This window comes from Danaus plexippus, chromosome 25 (genome assembly GCF_018135715.1).
Source record: "Danaus plexippus chromosome 25, MEX_DaPlex, whole genome shotgun sequence".
Classification (NCBI taxonomy): domain Eukaryota; kingdom Metazoa; phylum Arthropoda; class Insecta; order Lepidoptera; family Nymphalidae; genus Danaus; species Danaus plexippus.
Window position 1 is genome coordinate 2,042,894 of NC_083553.1, and position 21,826 is coordinate 2,064,719.

At 31.1% G+C, this 21,826-nt stretch overlaps 2 protein-coding genes across 2 annotated transcripts in view; both read left to right on the forward strand.

Moving 5' to 3' along the window:
* Window positions 1-21,826, forward strand: part of LOC116775090 (uncharacterized) — a 59,062-nt gene that overhangs the window by 33,786 nt on the left and 3,450 nt on the right. Inside the window, exons 3-5 of the mRNA XM_032667909.2 lie at window positions 13,771-13,908; window positions 14,175-14,311; window positions 21,490-21,712. Coding sequence (XP_032523800.2) covers window positions 13,771-13,908; window positions 14,175-14,311; window positions 21,490-21,712 — 498 coding nt within the window. The remainder of the gene's footprint in view (window positions 1-13,770; window positions 13,909-14,174; window positions 14,312-21,489; window positions 21,713-21,826) is intronic.
* Window positions 19,378-20,308, forward strand: LOC116775091 (uncharacterized). The gene has a single exon (XM_032667910.2). It carries the CDS (start codon window positions 19,444-19,446, stop codon window positions 20,044-20,046), a length of 603 nt encoding a protein of 200 aa, XP_032523801.1. The 5' UTR covers window positions 19,378-19,443; the 3' UTR covers window positions 20,047-20,308.

The following is a 21,826-nucleotide window of genomic DNA, read 5'->3' on the forward strand; positions in this document are numbered from 1 at the left end:
TAATTTTATTAAAAAAATATAAAGTAAAAAAAAGTATTTTCAAAAATCAATATCCTAAGGTCAATGTTTCTTTTATAAGAATGAATAATATAGTATTAACTTAAAATGATACAAGCATTATATTTTCAGAGCTACAAAACGAACAAATGAATCTTTATCAAATAGCGCGTTATCTTTTTCTTTTCTTATTCCTTTACCTTTTACATTCGATCACCGGATATTGATAACATTATATGTATATGACTATCACCGAGGACGGTGAGATAACTCGGAATACATGTTTAAACTACGCTGTATTATGTTTCAGCTCTATGTTAAAATCTTTTACGATCTCATCAGATCTCATTCGATCTCTTTTGACTATGAATTGGAAGCTATTGGGATTATCGGTAAGTATGTTTTAAAATTACATTAAATTTAAATATGATTATAAATTGATTTATAGATAACAGATTTAGATTTAAACATCTGTACTACCAGCGGACATTTCTTACTGAAATGATGTACGAATGATTTCTATTTTATTAGATTTCAGTCTAGATCACGACAATATAAGAGATAACATTAAATACTTACTTTATTTTACGAATAAGACGAAACCTCTTAGCATTCAATGGATTCACCGTGCGGGTGCCGGGTCCATTGCGTTGCAGGGAGTGGAGCTTCAACAGTGCCTGGGACTTGCGACCCAGGTGTAGGTTTAAGGGGCCCCTAACTAACGCGCGTTAAACGCTCACCCCCACTGTCCAAGCTTCTCTCCCTACCTAACCATATTTGAAAAGAACCTACTAGGCCCTAAAGACCTACTTGAAATTATAATCAAATTTTATACAAATTTGATTTGGATATATATATATATTAAGATTTAGATTTCGGAATTGAGCTCTGAAAGAAATGTATAAATGTGTTAAAAAATTACACATGGTAACAAACTGACAGTGACATCTATTATTTGTCTGGTGACTTCACACACAACGCAACTGTAACGCTTCGTCCTGTGATAACTATGTATAAACTATGCAGCTATTTTCATAAGTTACAAATAATAATATACATATATAAAAACCTTTCGCGACTGAAACATGTACTAAATATTATTTGTTAAGATTTTTTTACAGGTTAAAGTGTAATTGATTAATTTTTTGTTTAATACTTCGTTTAGGAATCATTAAAATTGAAACATTCCAAAACAAACTTACAAGTTACATTAAATAATTTAAATTAATTTTATCTGTATACCTACTTAATACTTATTCTTGATGACAGTTAAGTTTAGCATTTAAATTTAAAATGGTAGTTACAGGAAGTGGTCTATATTAAACACTACATTTGATGGCTAATCTAAGTATTGCCAGTATAATTTCCCCCGCTTAGAAAATTAAGAGAATCCATTAGATTAAAAATGTTTCAATATAAATTAAAATATATATAATTTTAAAATACTTTACATAGTATTTATGTATAGATAACAATGATGAATACCTAAGTTATCGATATGTCTGGATCGGGAATCGAACCGACGTCTGATAACAAGCTGCGATTCAAATCACCCCATCTTTTAAACATGGATTCAACTTATACAGCTGTTAGGTTATTTTAGATTAACAGCTTGAGGCTTAAAATACATTATACTAACAGCTTATACATTTTTATTTGTCGTGTATAATTTATTTAAAAAAAAAAATATATATATATATATATTATTTAAAGGTACTAACATATCTTTTATCCAATATGCCTGTATATGACGTTAAGTTACTTAAATTGTTGCTTTTATAATACTAGTTTTTTGCTGGGACTTCATCCGCTTGGATTTCGGAATTAAGATCTGAAAGAAATGTATAAATGTGTTACAACAATACACATGGTAACTAACTGGCAGCGACATCTATTGTTTGTCCGGTGAGTTCACACACAACGCAACTGTTACGCTTAATATTTTGGGACACATTATAGCCTATGTCTTATTCTGGTGTGTAAGTTAAATTAATGTTAAGTTTCATTAAAATCTTTTAAGTAGTTTTTGCTTGTAAGAGCAACAAACACACACACATTACCATAACACACACACACACGCATCTATAGGTAGTGTTTTTAACAACAATGAAATAAGTGTTGCATGTATTATTAAATGTGAACCTTATTTTTCATATTTTTATTGTATATGAAAGTAATTTTCTTTCCAAACGTGAAAATCTTTCATATTTATAGCTTTAGTACATGAAACTTTCGGGTTGTTGGATTTTAAGTCTTGTGCTTCTCTAAATAAGAATGAGAAAACATTAAGCAAGTTCATTCGTTAATAAACGGGATCAGCTATGAAATACAGAGGACAGTAGGCTACTAACTGTATTCCGGCTGTTCTTAAACAAAGTTCTCTAAACTATGTTTGGTCCAAATAATAAAACAGAATTTAAAATATATTTATTATATATAAATATAAATAATTTTTTAATTCTGTTTTATTTTTCAAAAATCGAACATTGCATTTCCGAACGATTAATATTCAATCAATCGGTTTTAATTTATTAATCGTTTCAGTTTAACGTATGTTCTCATATTGGCAATATGTGCGTAACAAAACCATGGTATTGTGTGTAATGTAAATTTAATCAATATTATGTTTTTTGGTATGTACTATAAATTTCATTCGTTCTACATAAACTGTGAGTGTCAAATTTAACGGTCATCTGTTGGCACAAATATCTTTATCAATAGTCCCCGTTTCGCGTACTATTTGAAAGACGGATTAGTAAAGAGAATGCCAGTATTTTAAACCGTTCGTGTTATATGCCAAAATAGTTTTATAGTTGTAGTAAAAGTATTGTGACTAGAATAAGTATAACGTGTTCATAAACACGAGGGAACAGATAAAAACTAATCAGCGATGTATCCGGGCGTTTTCACTTGCCAAGGAATGAACAACAATCGCTATCAACGTGTGAACATTTATGTTTTCCTGGTACACGCCCGAGCACTTTCTATGTCGCTCAGTTAATATCAGATATTTAACACATACATATATACACATATATATATATATATATATATATATATATATATTTAAATAAATTTTTAAAGAACGAAAGTGAAAGCGATCTTTTAAAAGGGCAAATCCTAATAGCGTATGCGATTTAACAATTGTACAAAAATGGCGCCGCAATAGGATGCCGAGCGACGTTTTATCCAAATAAGAAACATTTTATAGAATGATTAGCTTTCGGTGAACGTTTTCTTTCGCTGAAGTATTTCTTAGATTTATCTTAATTAATCACATATCTTTCTCTTCCTTATATAACCGAATTAATCCCTATACTAATAGTTAGTAACTATAAATTCTATGAAATAAACCCTATGGGTGAATAAGCGCTGACGTGAAAATTAAGTAAAATGTTTTATAAATGTTTCAAGCAAACAATAAACATACTTTCGTTTATTCAAATCGTTCAAATAACAGCAAATAAGGAGAAAAGCATAACAACATATGAGTATTGTAACGATCGACTATGCGGAACCAATTCCCGCATTACGCATTACAAATGTAAAAATATTCAGAGCACATAGTGAAAGTATTGAACCCAGCTAAGATCACCGCATCCTCGATTTATTTAAAAATATATGTATATAAAAGAGAAATTTTATGTAGAATAGAATTAATGTTATATTCTTAACTAGCAGACGTGAGATCTGTCTTACTACGTGTTTGCATCGTTCAGATTAGTACTTAATACATACAATTTGACAGTTTTTCTATAATAAATCTTGACATATAACAATTTTAATTTGACGTAAAAACTATCGGTAGTTAGTTTAACAAACTCGTTTTAAGAGCACAATATTAGAAGCAGTCTCAAATAAGCAAGGTTGCATAATTACCGTCTTAATTTATTGTTGGCAGTATCATAAACGTTTAGAAAATATTATATAGGTGTTTTTTTCGTTCATTGCATATAATGTATGAATTTATAAAAAAAAATATATAATTAATTAAAAAATAATGATTCCACCAAAGCTCATCAACACTTAGTTACTAACGTTGTCATGTTATTACGAAGAACTAAAAAAAAACTGTCTCAAGAAAATCATAGACGAGGTCACGGATAACTGTTAGTGAATAAAAAATCAATATCATCCGATATTTCAGAAAAAACAAGTTGTGATTTAAAAATCTTGTAATTCACGACAATTTTATTATTATACAGGCATACAAACTGAGCTTACTACAGTTTCACACCTATATTGCTGAAACGATTTGAATAATATTTCGGTTTGGACATAGACAAAACTCAGAGAGGGACCTAAATTAGTTTAAATAATAGACTAAAAACTTAAATTAGCATCAAACACATTAAAAATAGACGTCAAAAACGATAAAATTATTATGGAAACATAATAAATATTAAAGCAAAACAGTTAAACGTAAACTTTCATTTGTGTATCAACCCACATCTATTTTGCAAAGGTTATGTATGTCAGAGCGGGTCCGCGTGATGTAACTATATTTATTAATAACACCATAGCTGATTGCACTATTGTCTAGTTACCGCTATGTCGGTATCATTGCGTCTTGTTTTGTCAAATGTTGCAATACATCTATTTATCTGATGTTATATCTATATATAGTTATTTAAAGTTATGTGCATAATAAATGCTTCCTTTTTTATATGTTGGTCTTACTGAAATTGTCATTTCTATTAACTAGTTATCATTTTCTTACGTTGGTAACCCTGTTTCTTGTTAAATATTGCAAGATTGCATGCAATTGATATTATGTTTCACATTAGTTGTCGGTAAAATTAATTGCCAAACTAGTCTTTGATTTCTTAAAAAAAAAATTTTTTTCTGGCCATTATTTTTGGAACAGACCAATTGTTCAATTAGATATTAGTATTTAAATATTATATATTTTTAAAACCATTATATCGGCTTAATGAAGCGTGTGCGTTTAGTAACAGTTAAATAAATGTGTGCATTAATATTGTTAAGGGAACATAAATCTTGTCGTATTAATCAACGAAATAGTATAAAAAAATTAAGGTCTCTACTTATTATGCAACCTTTTTTAAGATTTTGAAGTAATATAATTTGAAAAAAAAAAAGTATTTGATTATATTTAGAACAAGTTATTATTAATCTGTATTTTTGTATCTTGATATTTGAGAACATTTGATATCCGTACGTTACATTCTAAATTCAAATACACAAGAATTACGCAAGAATAATCGAGACGCGTCCATATTACACACATACATAATATATATATTATTGTTACCTTTAATAAGAACTATTTTATGTAATCACATTTTTGAAGATATTATTTTTGTAAAGCAAAAGTTCTTTTAATACTTAAATTATTATAAAATTCAAACAAGTCTAAATGAAAATTCCAAAGGTTTGACAGCTTAGAATCTAATAAAATACTAAAATGATATTTATTTTAAAACAAAGAAGCTTTTGTTTGACGTTTTATTACTATTCAAGAATCATACCACCTGACATTACATATGTAAATATGTTAACAATAATTTCAACATATTATCGCGTGCGCTGTATCATACACAATATGGCCGACAACTTGACAGAATCATTTGTCAGACAGCTATAGTTAGAACCGAGTCTATAATGTTTGTTCTTTCATACACGGATTTAGATTTAACATATAAAACCTTTGTTGAAAATTTATCACTTTTTAGTGTTACCGCCTCTTCAAAATACAATTAACTATTTTCGAAATTACTTATTTAATCTCAGTTTTCTTAAATTTCTTCATAGAAGCCGAACTTAGTCAGGTACCTATTTCGATTCAACATTTCAACTGTATTTTTGGGTTAAAATTATATAAAATCAATTACGTTGATATCATAAAACCTTTATCTGATATTTTCTCATCTTCAATTAGGTATCTGTAAAACTTGTAGCATTATATGTACGTATGTATATATTTTTTAATCGATCCAAATACACGTCTCATAGTGTTTGCTCACAGATAAGTTGTATGTTTGTCACAAATCTATCTTATAAACTGTCAATATTGATAGCCATCTGTGTAAATATTTTGTCAACACAAGCTTTCGTGTGTGTCTTTGTATTACAAACATATTACATGACAATCAAGCGTTCAACTATAAAACAAACTCTCTCCCGCGACTTTGCTTCTGTTTTTGTTTCAATGATATCTTGATGGATTTATTCCACATATTATATAAATATCTAGAGCGCCCCTTAAATTCTTTCAGTACCCTCACGACAAACACTATCCCACATATACAGAAATACATACAAAAAACTCACAATGAATTTGTTTTAGTGTTGGGTAAGATAATAATATAGTAATATTAAAATTACAGACGAACGCTCGAAGTTTTATTACAATGCAATACAGCCGTAGGTCGAATTTCAAAGCAGAGATTACAAAAAAAAAACCAGCGACTGCCGAAAATATGAGCTTAGTAGAAGTAATGTCGGCGGCGGTACTAATATAAAACTTGCTTTTCTTCTTTGAGATCCACGTAACATTTTTCTTAGGAAGCTTCTTTCGATCTATTTTAATGAAACTAATATTTTTCGGATAAACGAGCAGACGAGATGTGCCCGTGATCACGGTTGCTGAAAAGTAACCGAAACGTCGGGATTATGTAGTTTTTTAAATAATAAAAATCCGCGTAGTTTATCCGAAAAATATTAGTTTCTTTCGATTTCCCAAAAATCCCTTTATCGTACCCTGACTCTGTGTCAGGACTACTTCGGAATATTGACTTTTAGATAAAAAAAATCCAATAGGCCTATTATCAATGAAGTAATAGCTTTACTTATTATTCGATTGTCAATTGAGAACATCTTTTTGACATCCGTTAAAAAGTAGTCTAAGTCACTCCTTATGGTATTTGTTACCTGCGAGTGAGTTTCTTGAAAATCAGTCCAGCCGACTAAGAGGTTAGCGCGAACAAACAAACACGGTATCAAAATGAGATTTTTTCTTCAGGTATCATGTTATATAGTTAGCGATAAGTGAGAAAAGCTTTTGATTCAAAAATACAAACAGGCATTTTAATATTAATAATGCATATATATAATTATATTCTTTAGTATAAGACAAAATTAAGGGAAAGACTAAAGACTATTTTATTTTTAAGTTAACTCGCGTTGATTATATACTAAGTGTTATAAATATAAAATGTTAGACTACATCTATGTATATTTAAAATAACAAATTTTTTAATATTAAAGAAAGGTTCTGAAGATAGTGTTTTAATTAATTTAGTTGGAATGACTGTATATAATAATTTAATTAATTTTAAAACACATGGTTTATTTTTTTTATATACATATATACTACGTAATGAAAAAAAAAAATTGTTTATATTTTTTGTTTGTTTGTGGTTATTTCTGTTTTGTCTGATAGGATATTGTTGGAATATTGTTTGTATGGATATCATTTGTGTTTGGGGTTCCGAAGTGGATATCAGTAAACCCTTTTGACTTAGCTTAACTATGAAATATTTGACTTGAAATACGCCAGGCACATTTGAATCTGTATAATCAAATATCAATACCACAGTCTATGAAACCTACAATTACTCCACAGTGTGTAGCGCGATTCATCACGCACGATTGTCCGTTTGTCTGTGATGTTACGTAACTATAATGATTCATATACATTACAAATAACATGTCAATTCTATATTAACTGCTACAGTCCTTATTACTTGTTCAAACGATAAACTATTCAGTAAAATATGCAAAATACTTTTATACTTGTCGATAATCCTTTTTTTTAATCAGAGTCATTGCCTTTTGATCTATCTGTCTGTATACTTAGAAAAGTCGTCATTTACCTTAAAACGGAAAATAAACTAGTTTATAATCGGATATAAAACATTAAATGGGTAATCATATCTAAGATTCATAAGAACGGATTTAATTAAAACTATATTACATATATGACTTTTTATTTATTTAACTTATTTTCGTTCGCCTTCTCGTGATCGCGGTTGATGAAAAGCTAAATAATAAAAACAGCTACGAAACTTAGAATAAAAAAGGTTTTATATCTAACCCTCCATGTTCAGTTCGACGAAACAAACCCGTACTAAGCTACTACTTACAACAGTTAAAACTTTAGACAGTTGGTAACTCCGTCGCACTGTTTCAATACTTTATAAAATAAATTTACTGTGATATTTGACATCGTTTGAACTCAAACCGCCGAAATAATTATTAATCGCAACGAAAATATCTAAATAAACAGATTGTTACATTTACAACCGATAAATTCAATAACCGTTGAAGTATCACTTGTATAATACGTTTAAAAAATCCAGTGCATTCTTAATAGTAATAACTCTTAATAGAAATAGGAATTATAATTAATTATGAATAATATTAAGGTATTCGTAAGGCACAGCTGGTGTATCTGAAGCTTATTCCTTCGTATAACTAACTGCAAGGCTTCTAGGGTGGGTGCTGTCTCTTCCTGGTCCATTGAATAGCATCCAAAGGTCACCAGTTCACTTATTCACCAGTCACTCTTACGACCGGTCACATAACAACCAGCTAATTGAAATTAAACTCTTATAACTAATTGCGTGTGATACCAACGTATATTTTATCTCAAAGTTTATACTTCATTAGATGGATTTTGATAACGATATTAAATTATACTATGGCAGTTTTAGTATAGTCTTTTTTTTTATCTGTTATATATATTGACGTAACGTAAGTTATCCTTACACTGACAGTTGGAAGCCATGTTGACAGTTATATCGCAATCGTACCTGTATATTATCTTTCAGAGCTCTTGTATTGTATTTATATACAGTCCTTACTAGTTTTGTGTAGAATAATGCATCGGAATTTACATTATACGTCCACAGGATTAGAGGCCTTATTATCTTATGATACGGGACAGTATCGTGCGTAGGTTTGTTTCGGCAAGAGAAAGCTGATGTACGGTTTCAGCTATGATAAGTTCGCTTCCCAGTTTGGAGCAATGCAAATTATTATCACAGTTCTGACCCGAGCTTTGTGGGCGGTGTTGGTTGTATAAGCCTTATTCCTAGAACGTATCGATCGCTTCATGATAGCTGATTTATAGATTACATTCGAATCAATTTCGGTTATAGCTATATAAATAAATGGTTCTGTAACCTTAAAAGGTTGCGTCACACTACATACGAAGCGTCACTCGTCTCTCGTTCAATAACCTATATTAATACTATACTGTTCGTAGATTTACGAATGAAAAACTGTTAACTCTCCGTATTTAGTGTGCTGTGTGACGACGCATACTCGGGGTAGGTAAAACTTTTCACGGGTGATTATCAAATAAAATTATATAACGACAGCCGTATTTTTAAAGAAACCTGAACAAATAAATTAAGTTCCAGTGTAAATGCATGCACTGTATTTATTTCTGTCTGTCGTTCTGTTTGTTTTGTTCCGGATAATCTCAGCAACCTCTGGAACAATTTCGACGAGACATCCATTTGCTGGTAAAGAGTTACAAAGAAAAATTATACATTTTAGTGATTTTAATAAAGAACGATCACAAGCAGCAGACACAGCTGCTATGGTACCTGGTTAATGATTACATCACATTCTATTTGTAGTAAGGCTTGTATAGTAAACATTTAGGAAAGTATTTTCTCTTCGTAACTTGTATTTTCATTTCGAAGACACGTGCTAATAGATCCATCAAAGTATTGTGAAACTCCCGCGTGGTGTTAACTCAATGAAACGACTGTGTCGAGTAACTTGGAATGTTGATGTGTGTTTTAATTATTACGCTTAACTTTATAATTTCTTTTATAATAAATTCTATAGTAATAAAATGTAATAAAATATCTTTGAATCTCGTAAATACGTACTGAATACCAATTAAGTACAGATATATATATTTTTTTTGCTTATTCTTAGAAGCGGAACGTCTGAAATAAAATCGTGTATCTAAAGTTGAATGAACTCGCGAAATCTTATTTCAGAGACGTTTATCAAGCCAGCGCTGATCTAGACCGAAGATTCCACTGATACTGTTAACTTCACCGGACCATTTGTTAAACGGACTGAACTTTTACGTTAACGACAAAATTACTGCGATGTGCCTAAGAAGAGATCCTCTCAAAAAATTAGGAATAAAATATATAGGTAGAATCTGTGTATCTTTGATGGTATTCGTTCAGCTAGTGTGAAATGCTGTGCTATATATAATATATTCTGAGGCGGACTTCAACTTATTATGTACATGTTATTTGTTAAAAACCCCTACTGTTGTACTCCTGATACAATTGGACTTGTCTTCACCACTTTCATTTTTTAATTTTTACGTACATTCAACTCGATATATCTAGCAAGATTTTTATTCAAAGGATAACAGTAGACCGTAGTGTATCCATTTTTTTTCCACGGATAAAATTATTATGAAATAATTATATTATTAAAATCGTTCATCCAAAAGATGATCCCGGCAACCGAACGTCCGACCGAGTCGAGGTTCTTTTCGTTCGATAGCCCATTAATCTAGGGTGGTTTTTTATCAAAATACAATTTAGATCGGACCACAAATTACAACTTGAGGGCTCGAAAACGGAACCCATGTCCAAAAAACGATTCTGTTCCGAAACCCAGAGGTCGCTTCACTTCACTTGCACTGAGAGCTTTTTTTAGGCATCCTATATATTTAAATAGATTATTTAAAATAATATAAATATTAAATTATAAAACTAACCAACTATTTAATAAACGTAAAGTTGATAAATGTCTCAAAATCATTCCCCGTCTCTCCGGATCGTGCCGATCACTGCCGTAGATCTCGCAGTTACTGTTAGGCTACAAACGGGGCTAATTACTATTTGGAAAACAACAGTTGTGATTATCACAAATGATAATGAAATAAACTTTTGTTTTGTGCTTTAATTGAAGTACTGAGTAGTAATGATTTTCTAACCTAACCGCAAGTTTATACGTAGCAAACGTAGCGTAGATAGATCAATTTTATATAGTATAAAAACTTTTGTATGATGTAAGCCAATACAACCTTCTTTCTTAAAAGTAAGTAAAACAAATGATTTTTTAATATCAGTGCATTCTAACGTATATGATTCCAGTAATTTACTGACAGAGACGTTTACTTGAATCAATTAATAACACACGTGTAAAGTTTAGATAACTTATAAAGGTATAATAATAAAACGTAACGTATGAATTATATGATTACAAAAAAATATATCTTATAAGGGTATACTAACAAGGCGGCAGATTAATAGTTATCTCCTCCCAGCAACCTTATATCAGAGGAATAAAAAAATAGGATTTTAAGCTATCCCTACATATATATATATATATAATGTTTTATACATATAAATCACGATAGCTGATTTTCCAAATAATTTAATGATTGATAATTTTATATAGAAATAATATATTTAATATTTATTAAAAATAATTAACTTAAATTAATTTTAAGCGTTGCTAATGTAACATGGGATCTTAATCACAGCGATCTCTGAACAGTCTTTGATACGCAATAATACGTGAACATGGTACGTCATGAAATTCAGTAGAACAATTTTTAATTAAACATGCATATCAGTGGGAAGAAAATATTACTACTAGGTTAAGTTAATCAGTAGCCAATACATTGCTACATAATATTTATTGCTTAAATTGCATTTGAAGTATTAAATAATAAACAAAATGGCTTTTAAAATTTATTACTATCATAAAATCGAGAACCTAGTAGAGTTTACACGGAGGGGTCACGATTTATCGTATGATTAATCGTATCGTCGAACCTTAAACGATCTCCGGAGCGCCGACGTGATTCCGCATAAGTATTGTGTTGAAAGTAATCATTCGTCAGGATATTCTCAAGACCAGAAACGTATTCGAGACTATTACAACATTTGATACAAGAAATGCCTAGTTTATATTAAAAATATGTATAAAAAAATTACATTAATATTCTCGTAAATGTAAAATGATTATTGACAATTCTTGTTTAACCAATGTGTATGATAATTTATATTTAAGTATTTAATAACAAAGGCTAAAGAAAACGAGTAATAATAACGAGTAGGTTCTGAAAAAAGCAATATGTACTTACAACACTTATATAAGCCGGGGTCCGGCCGGTTGTCCTTGAAGGTCGTCTGTATGGGTTCTGTACCATAAAAATTGATATAAACGTCCGACAGTCGGGTGTAGATCAGAAAATAACAGAGCTTTCAATATTATATTACTAAATATATATAAAAAAATATAGTTATATGTGAAATACTTTGCACGCTGCTTCTGTGATTTGATGAAAGCAATATAAATAATACAATGAAAATAGAAGTAACTTAATGGAATGAGTATTATTTCAAAAGGAATGTTGGGATTAAATTAATAATATATATTTCATATTGAAATTGAATAATAATTTATTTTGTTATACTGTGAGTTTAAAACGAAATTACTCTGCGCCTTGAACCGGTGAACTTTTTACACGGCGTATTAACCGCGCTGTCGCATACGCCATCTAGTCGTGGCAATGTACACTAAAAAGATACAAAATTATTTTTTAACTGAGCCGGTCCTTATTAGATCTCAGTTGATATGGAAAATTATTTACTATATATTATTAAATAAAAATTCAAAAATTATTATTAAAAATAATTTATTTATTTACTTTAGATATAAAAATTTTATGGACAGAAACTGATTCGTTTTTAGCTTTAAGCGTTTAATGAATACTTTTCGTTGAGTTTATTTGTACAAAATATATTTTAAATATCAAAACACTGTAAATTATAATCAAGAAAATAGAACATTAAACAAATGACAAGTTTTTAGAGTTTACATTATGCTGCACACAACGTTATACCAAAACTGTAGACTAACACCATCTAGCGGAGAAAGGAGGCAACAAAATATTAGTTCACAAAGATAATGGAATTCACATAATAACAAAGAATTATGAAATAACTATAATATGAGCGTAAAAACAAAGAATCGTTACAAATTACATTATAATACTCATAAATATTCACGTCAAAGGTTGCAGCGACCCAATAGTTCTTTCTAACGGCCCATTGTTTCACCCTTAAAAGGGCACGTGTCGGTTTTTGTTTAGAGAAAGTTGTTCGTTGATCCACTGTCGCTGACATTCCGTCAAACACACCCCGGAGTGTGAACACACATGTACATAATATATTTGTACAATATATTGTGGATACCTTAACATGGAATTGATTAAAACATTAGTATTATATGTTACTAGTTAAATAACTACTTATTAATATTACATCTTTATGAGGTTTTTCATGCATTAACACTCAAAGGAAAGTACAACAAGTTAAAGATATAAAAGACGGTATCTTTACAAAACAGTAAAATTATAAATAATATGTCTTAACAAACGATACCCACACCTTAATTAGGCACACAAACATAGTTGTAGAAATTATAGAAGTAATAATATATATATAACTATGTATTTATATTATGAAATTCTAACTATTTTATTGCTAGTTTCAAGACAAGACTATTAGTGTTATTTTAATCGTAAAGAAGTAACCGAGACTTATCAATTGACAGACAATAGTGCCTAGTTATGAAACGCCAGTTCAATAAATGAGTCTCCTGGCTACCAAACAGTTCAATGACACGAATATTTTAACTTCATATAGACCAAAAGCTAACCATTCTAGCAGACAACAATATAGTGTCACTCATTTTATTTCAAATTATCACAACTTTTTTTTATTAATACAAAAATCATTTAATTCACAGGATGGTTTTCTGCGTGTAGTTGTCGTGGCGGGGCCTTAGCCGCGTCTCGGGGCTCCGTGTCAGCTCTACTGAGGTCCCAGGCCTTCGCCCTCGTGTCCCCACGCGCCATATCCGCGTACAGGGCCAGACCGACATCCGGTACGTACATCCTAATATAAACGTCTTTTAAATTAATCCATTCTGTTAAACTTAATCGAAATTTTAATATTTTAGTAATTTTTGTCTTCTGAATTAAAAGGAAAATTTTACTGTTATTGTTTTACCGTTCGTTAAAATTAAAATTACCACCTGAACATAAACGAAACAACAAACAGTATCTATGTAACTAAGACAATGAGACATGCGTACTGTAATTATAATTGTTTATAATTATATTTAACTCAAAATTCTTTGTGTTTGTATAGAGAGCGGTCGTGTGGGAGCGCAGTACGAGAGGGCGGCCGCTCGTCCCGGGACTCCACTGCGCCTGGCCGGGGTCTTCGCCGACGGCAGCAAGGCCAAAGCTCCCAAATACGCCCAGCTGATCGACCCACAAGGAAATGTGAGTGCTATGTTACTATTGAACGTCAAATAATAAAGACATCAGGCTAGATAGGGGGATATAACTCGGTTTAATGATTAAAATTACTCTGAATAGATTTTGTGCTTAAAAAAATATTATGATAACCTTGATATAATAACAAAAGAAAATTTTGCATCAACTTTTCCGCATTTTTAGCAGAATATAATATTTGTTAAGGCGTTTGTTTATGATAAATCTGAAATCATTTTTATTAATACGGAACACTTGTGCTTAAGGCAAACTTTTTTAATTCCGCATAATGGGACAATATATGCGATTTCTATCTGTGGTTTGACATTAAGTGATATTAGTACATGACTTAAAATATTAGATATACATATATTTGTCTTTCAAACACGATCTACTGAAAAAAGTTTTATATTTACGCTTTACCGTCGTCTTCTAAGGGACGGTTATAACGTAGTTATAACGCAGCGTAATTACAACGTAAGAAATTACAAAGGGTATTATTTTTCATACTTTCCCCTGACAGCCTCACTCAACCTCAGTGACGTCATCACCTCGTAGAAAATACATTTAAAATGAAATAATCGTCAAACCTCAACCCGTTAGGCATCATTGATATCGGAATGTGGTTTGGTTATATAACAACGCATTACTTGTAATTAACTTACGTTTTTAAACCGAGCTGTTTACTTACTTCTAACTGTTGGGTAACTTCATTGCGTTAATTGATGTGAGGTTCAAATGTTGTTCGTGACGGTTATAGTTCTGCAACGTTTAAAAATCGCGTATTTATTATTTTACGTTGAACTTTTAGGAATTTTAATTTAGGTACGCGTTTAAGTCTACCTCCATTTTCGCATCCGCTTGCATGAATAGCGAAATTTTCTTAGAATCAAAATGAGAGCCCATAAAATCGAATAGCCAATACACCTTTTTCTATGTCGGTTATTAATAGAATTCCTTAGTAATTAAACACTTTAATTATTTAATTTAACGGTTACACGTGTAACTAATTTTTACATGCTAAAGAACAAAATATTGTATCGCGTGACCGAAAATTTTAAAACAAAGCTTTGAATTGTATTGCCCACCAAATAAATCCTTTGTCTATGGTAATGATTTGTTCCGGTTAAAGTAAAAAAAAAATCGGTCTGTGCTCTTAATTTTGAATTTTTAAGAATATTGGAAATCACGTATGAGTTGGTTTATTGGGATTATACTATGAAAAAAAAAACATAGGTAATATTTCGTAAATCATTTGTTAAAATGATCTATGGACTCTGAAAAATTAAAATAATGATCTACACACTAGTATTTATCATTAAAAGAATCATTTTAATGTTGTGGCGACATTATTACATTTCGCATATTTACATAACACTGTAAATTATTGAAACAGATCTATCAAAGGTATTTAATTAAATAGATAAGTATAAATACTGAAATTAATGTAAACATTAAATATAGTTCACGCGAATGGAAAAGCATAAAACCTTCTTTTGCAGCCGCAAACATCTCGAACAAAATGTTTTCTTAAAGCAGAAGTTTTAGTTACCTAATTAAAGTGTGTGTAATAAGACGTGACACGTGAAACATTACCATAAAGCCCGCACCCACACACGCGCCTGACCCGCGGAACTGTCTAAACACTAAAACAACAAAACCTCATGCGGGTTGACTAACAAATTAGATATAATATCATTTCATAATCTTTACGTAAAATAATTTTAATCACAAACTCAAATATCATTCAAACAAATGGCATAACAGAAAACTGAATATGTGAAACCTTCGACTTCTTTATTTAAAAAAAATAATTTCGTGTCAATGTCATCAATAAAAATGTCTGTATATATTTCAAATCGCCTAAACACATCGGCCAAATTTGCTACGAACAATTATTTCAGATTAAAAAAATATAAGTTTTTTTATAAACACGCGATGCACTTTATTGCTGAACTAATATCGATTAATCAACCATCACACGAGCACGTAGACGATGAAAGAGGAAAAAACAAAACACGATCAACCACTAACATGTTTAATCGAACGGTTATCGATTTTTATTCACCTGCAGATCTAATAGACAATGAGTCCCTATAACTAATAACTTTTATAACTATGTATTTATATAACATACAATATAAGTACTAAATTCTAAATTTAAAATATATATATATATTTTTTTTTCATTTTAGTCATGTAATTATTTTCCTTTAGTTGTTTTTTATAAGATATTCCAATTTCCAAACGAGTCCTATGGTAAGGCCCGTTTCGCTATTTCGAAATTCCTTTCGAGATCGTCTTAGTAATTTATTGTGTTGTATGCTGTTTAAAGTAAAGGCTTCATTATTATAAACTCGCAATTCTCCACCCGCCGCCATTTGCAATGAAATTAAAAAGAAATACGTCCTTACACTCGAAAGAACATTAAGTACTCTTTGTCTATTTTCCTTCGACAACCCATAGTAACGCACAGCAGGATCTCGACAGTAAAGATCTAGCCGAGTTAAACCCTAGCGAGCCAAGCGAGATTCATTCCTACACAAACGTAATAGAGTCTAAAACAAATGCGAAAGGATACTGAGAATTCTAAGACACAACTATGTTTGTACATCAACGCCGTTATATAAAAACAGTCTCTATCCCTACGAGATAAAATTTGCAAAGAACGCAAAATGGAGTTAAGAATTCTAACGCAGTGCTAACTTATCTCAGTTATCAGCTTATATAAAACAGACCCTATGCTTTTGTAATAAGGTACACGGTATACGCAATGTGAGTCCTTTTGTGCATTTCTGCAATGCGAGGGCAGTGTCCTCGGTGAACCGTGTTGCTAGGACGACGGAATAGGGCTGTCACTATTTGTTTTTTCATTTCGATGCAAAAGAAAGCTGCTGACTGTTTTGGACAAAGTATCCAAAGTAATATATTTATCTTTTCGCGGGACTTTATGTTTTATTTTTAAAATCATAACGTATTATTAGTGTTGTTTAAATATTATAATGAATTATATGGGGATAGTTTGAAACGTTCCGTCCGGTGGCCTGTAGGCGAAACATGAAGTATTGTTTATGGTATAATGGGTCTAATTATGTAAGTTGGCGAGCGATTCTCAAAGCGCACGACACCAAGACGAATGGCTTGAAATGGTAATAGCGTGTAAGTGAAGCGATCTATTACATTAAGATTGCGAACACACCCGCTAATTGTGTTTATCAGATGGATTTTGGTTACGTTTATTATTTACGAGGGATTAAGCCATGGCACTTACTGTACAGTACTGATGACACTCCCGTGGTATGTTTGAATTGACGACTGTATAGAAAATTAAAACTCAATAATAAAACTGTTAACACAGACTTATCAAATAAATAATAAAAAAATTAAAAATATCTTTTACAAAACACATAAGATTCTTCGGAGTTGTAAGTGATGATCAAATTATCTATCAAATTACCGACGAGATACAAATGACTGTTTGACCTTGTAAGAATTCGTTTTGAGGTTAATTCCACATAATTTCCTTTGACCGTTACTCTAACGTATTGGGTTTCTGTCAATGATGCCATTTTACAATTACATGTCATGTACAAACGACAAATGTGCGAAGAAAATTATTATCAAATTATTCCATCGTGAAAATTTAACGTTATGATGTTTTTTTATATAAAAAGGTTTAATATCCTCTTTGCGTAATAGAGTCACTTTTATAAGGTGTTGCCAGAATAAAAAAAAAAAACTTAAAATTCTAGTTGTTTTTAAGATGTATAAATGCGATAAAGTGGTTTTCGACTCGTGTAAAAATATGTATATCATATTTTTTGAAATAATAGGTAACATATATAAATCGAAAAAGTTAAATATCAAGAAGTTTCTCACTGGTGCATTATTTTTTGGAAGTTTAAAGCATAACATTTGAAGGGAACAAAAAAATGATTCATAAAATAAAATCTAAGATATAATCGCGATGGTTCCAGGAATTTCCATTTTGTGGGTTGAACTTGTCTGGAAGCGACGGTACCTGCGTGACCTCTCAAGGGCGTTGGGGAGCTTCGTATTTTTTACTTATGATCTCGATATTACTAAAATAATACTACCTCTAATTAATTTTCAATCAGACATTTCAAATTAAAAATAAGCAATTTTTTTCAGTTATAATAAGGAATAATAATAATTAACATCAAATACAACCGCACGCCATCTTTAATTTTATTATTGTCTAGGAATGTAACCATAAACTAAGTCTATGCGTATAACGTACAAATTTCATCATCGAAACATCAACCTTATTTCATTGCTGATAGAATTCAGAATCGTCTTAAAATATCAAGTACATTTATATTCCGCGTTAGTTTTTATAGTCACGTTTTGACCGCGGTCAGTCTCGCAGTTCACTTGTTCAATATTTAACGAACGTCGCACGAACTCTGTGCACAGGTTTTAACACAACCTGAAATATACCCTATATGTATAGCGATAAGAGCCAATTGTAATATTTTTCTCTTAAACTTGCAGTGACACTCATTTTTAATACAATCTAAAATGAGCTCTATTTTCATTTGAATAAGCGTCAATCCTATATTTTTTTTTTTGTTGATAAGTTTCAGTGACAGATCGTTTTGAATTTATCGCTGATAGAACACAATTGAAATTAGTTTTTATGTGATTGCGATAGAATTTAATCTTGACAAATAATTAATTGAGATTTCCGTCAACTTTGAACCATATTCGGGGGCAAGTTATACAGAAGCTGGTTAGGTTGGTAAGGATTTTTAACATTTAAGATGTTTATGTAAAAATTTTAATCCTATAAATCAAATTACTATACCTAACTGTATAAATAATTTCAATCTCTTTTTTTAAATAATAACATTATGTGAAGATGTAATATAACATACATATGTAGACTAACGAGTACAATAATTAGTGTTAATAAAGGAACGGGGAATCCTTTAAATCTTAAGAACTATCTTTATTAATATAATCATTTATAATCTGTTATATAGAATATTATAGAAGGTTTTTTTTTATAAAGAGATATACAAAAGAGTATTATTATAAATTCGTTTTTTTTTAAACGTAAAAAATTTAATCGGGTAACGTCAAAATGACAGTTAACTTTCCTTATATTACCGAAGTCGATGGAAATAATAGACTTCAAGTTTAAACCGTACGAGTGGCTGAAAGACGTTGAAATCTTCAATAAAAACAACCAGCTAGTACCTCATGAGTGGCTCCAAACTAACGCTGACGTTATAGTCCTCCTCTTCTCCTCCCACGGGACAGACAAGGATGGAATCATCGAGAGGTTCTACAGCATATACGAGAACGTGAAACACGTGAACCTGCCCATTGAAGTGATAAACGTACCGATGGACGAAACTGAAGAGGATATGTTGAAGTCCTACGAGAAGCAGGCCAACTGGTTCACTATGAAGTACTCTGATCCAGTAATACCGATCCTCAAATACATGTACGAGGTGACATCTGTACCGCATCTGATAGTGTTACAGCTGGATGGCAGTATTGTATCCCGTCACGGGATCCTGGACCTGGAGGAGTATGGGAAGAACGCGGTTATCACCTGGACGTCAAAAACTTCAGCTGTGACCAAGCACAGAAACCTGAGCAAAGAGCTGATGATGTACGGGAAAGATTGGCTGTATATGAAAGTAGACCAGAAGTTTGGAAAGACTGATTATCAAAAAAGATTCAGCACACTGTTAGCGGAAGAGAAAGTTTAATGATAGTTTGTATGAATACCTGATTGTTAATAATAATCAATCAAATACATTACATTTCTAGTCTTGAAGACTGAAAATATTAACAAGAATATACTGTTATATTTATTTATTTAACTTCATATCTTTGGTCTGACTCGGTTATAACATTTTGTTAAAATATTAGGATCGATAACTATTCGTTCGTTGCTTGTATACATACATTTTTAATTTGTCTTCCTATGTCAGGGCTGGCGACGTTTCATTAATAAAATTGTCAATTTGATCGCATATAGTGTAATTTTGGTGTGAGTTCTGTTCTTTCATCCTGAATACTATTGAAATATAAAGATATTTATTACAGTCTAAATGAGAATACCGTCTGACTTCCCTAATGATAATATTTCTATTAATAAAAGTTTTTTTGTGGTAATTATTATATAACTTATTTTTGCCAGCGACATAGGCTTGATGACGGCCTGAATTGGGTCCAGAAAAAAATGTACAAAGGTTATTAAAGTAATGAATAAAGTAAGACATGATAATCAACTGCTAACGACTTCTATGGTCTGTGTCACAGACTTCATAGTAATTAAAACTGTTATGCCGTGATCCCGCGGGAATGTTACAGAATTCCGGGATAAATTATAATCAATTTCTCATTCACACGTCTCAGAAACATTTCAGTAAGGTTACATTAAAATCCTTAAAGTAATTCGTCTCATATCCCGTCTGCCCGTGATCACTATTGCTGAAAAGTAACCGAAACGTCGGGATTATGTAGTTTTAAAATAATAAAACCCGCGTATAAGTATATCCGAAATATATTAGTTCCCTTAAAGTAATTTTTGCCTGAATTTTTGTCTACCTAATACCTATATACATTCCCACAAACTTACGCGTTAATAATATTAATATGATTATTAAAATTAATAAAATTTTAGTTGTGTAGAGTGGCAACCCTAGTGTGAAATTGATTAAGTAATGAACTTGTCTTCATATCAAGATATGTTGTTACACCATTGTGTGTAAGACATTATTTAGGTTAATATCATACCAGTTGGCCGCTTGTTTCACTTCGACGCCTCTATTGTACATTGATTTTATTAGAAATTATATTATTATATAGTTATTTAAACATTTATTTATTCTTTATAAATAATAAAAAATACTTCAAATCATATTTCTTTAAGTAAATAGTTTAATAGCTTGAAAATAATATATATAGTCGTGAGCTGATATTCAGATTCGATTCTTCGTTTGAACAAATACATGTTGAATAATTGTATCAGACGAATTTTATTCTGTTAAGAAAAATAACATTAAACCGCATTCAACGATATTTTCACATTCTTCATAGAATTATAGTACTTAATATTATCTGGATAGCCCAAGTCCCAACCCTTTAATGTGTATAAAGTTATGTTTTGTCCATTTACTATGTTACCAGGAATCTAAATTTTCCAGGAGCTCTTCGTTCCGATCAACACTAAGGGCGAAATGTACGAGGTCTGTCCCGAGGAGCTGTCTCCTACTGAATGGGACACTTCCTCGCCACCAGCTGCCGTCCCGCCGGAGATATCATCACGAGCTCATCGCCTGCCGCATCTCCTGAGCCTGTGGAGATTACCAGCTAGAGTCAGGCTGTTGGCTGGGACCGTACCTATTGAAATGGCCCATGATGTCGGAGGTATGGGACATCACATTATTTTAATATTAACTACATTTTTTTATTCATATACAAAGGTAATTTTGTTTGTTAGCGAGAAATCTTCAATTTCAAACAGAGCTGTTACAGAACATT

Bases quoted from the DNA above. Each gene is read 5' to 3' on its own strand.
- LOC116775091 (XM_032667910.2), top strand. From the start codon at position 19,444: ATGGAAATAATAGACTTCAAGTTTAAACCGTACGAGTGGCTGAAAGAC.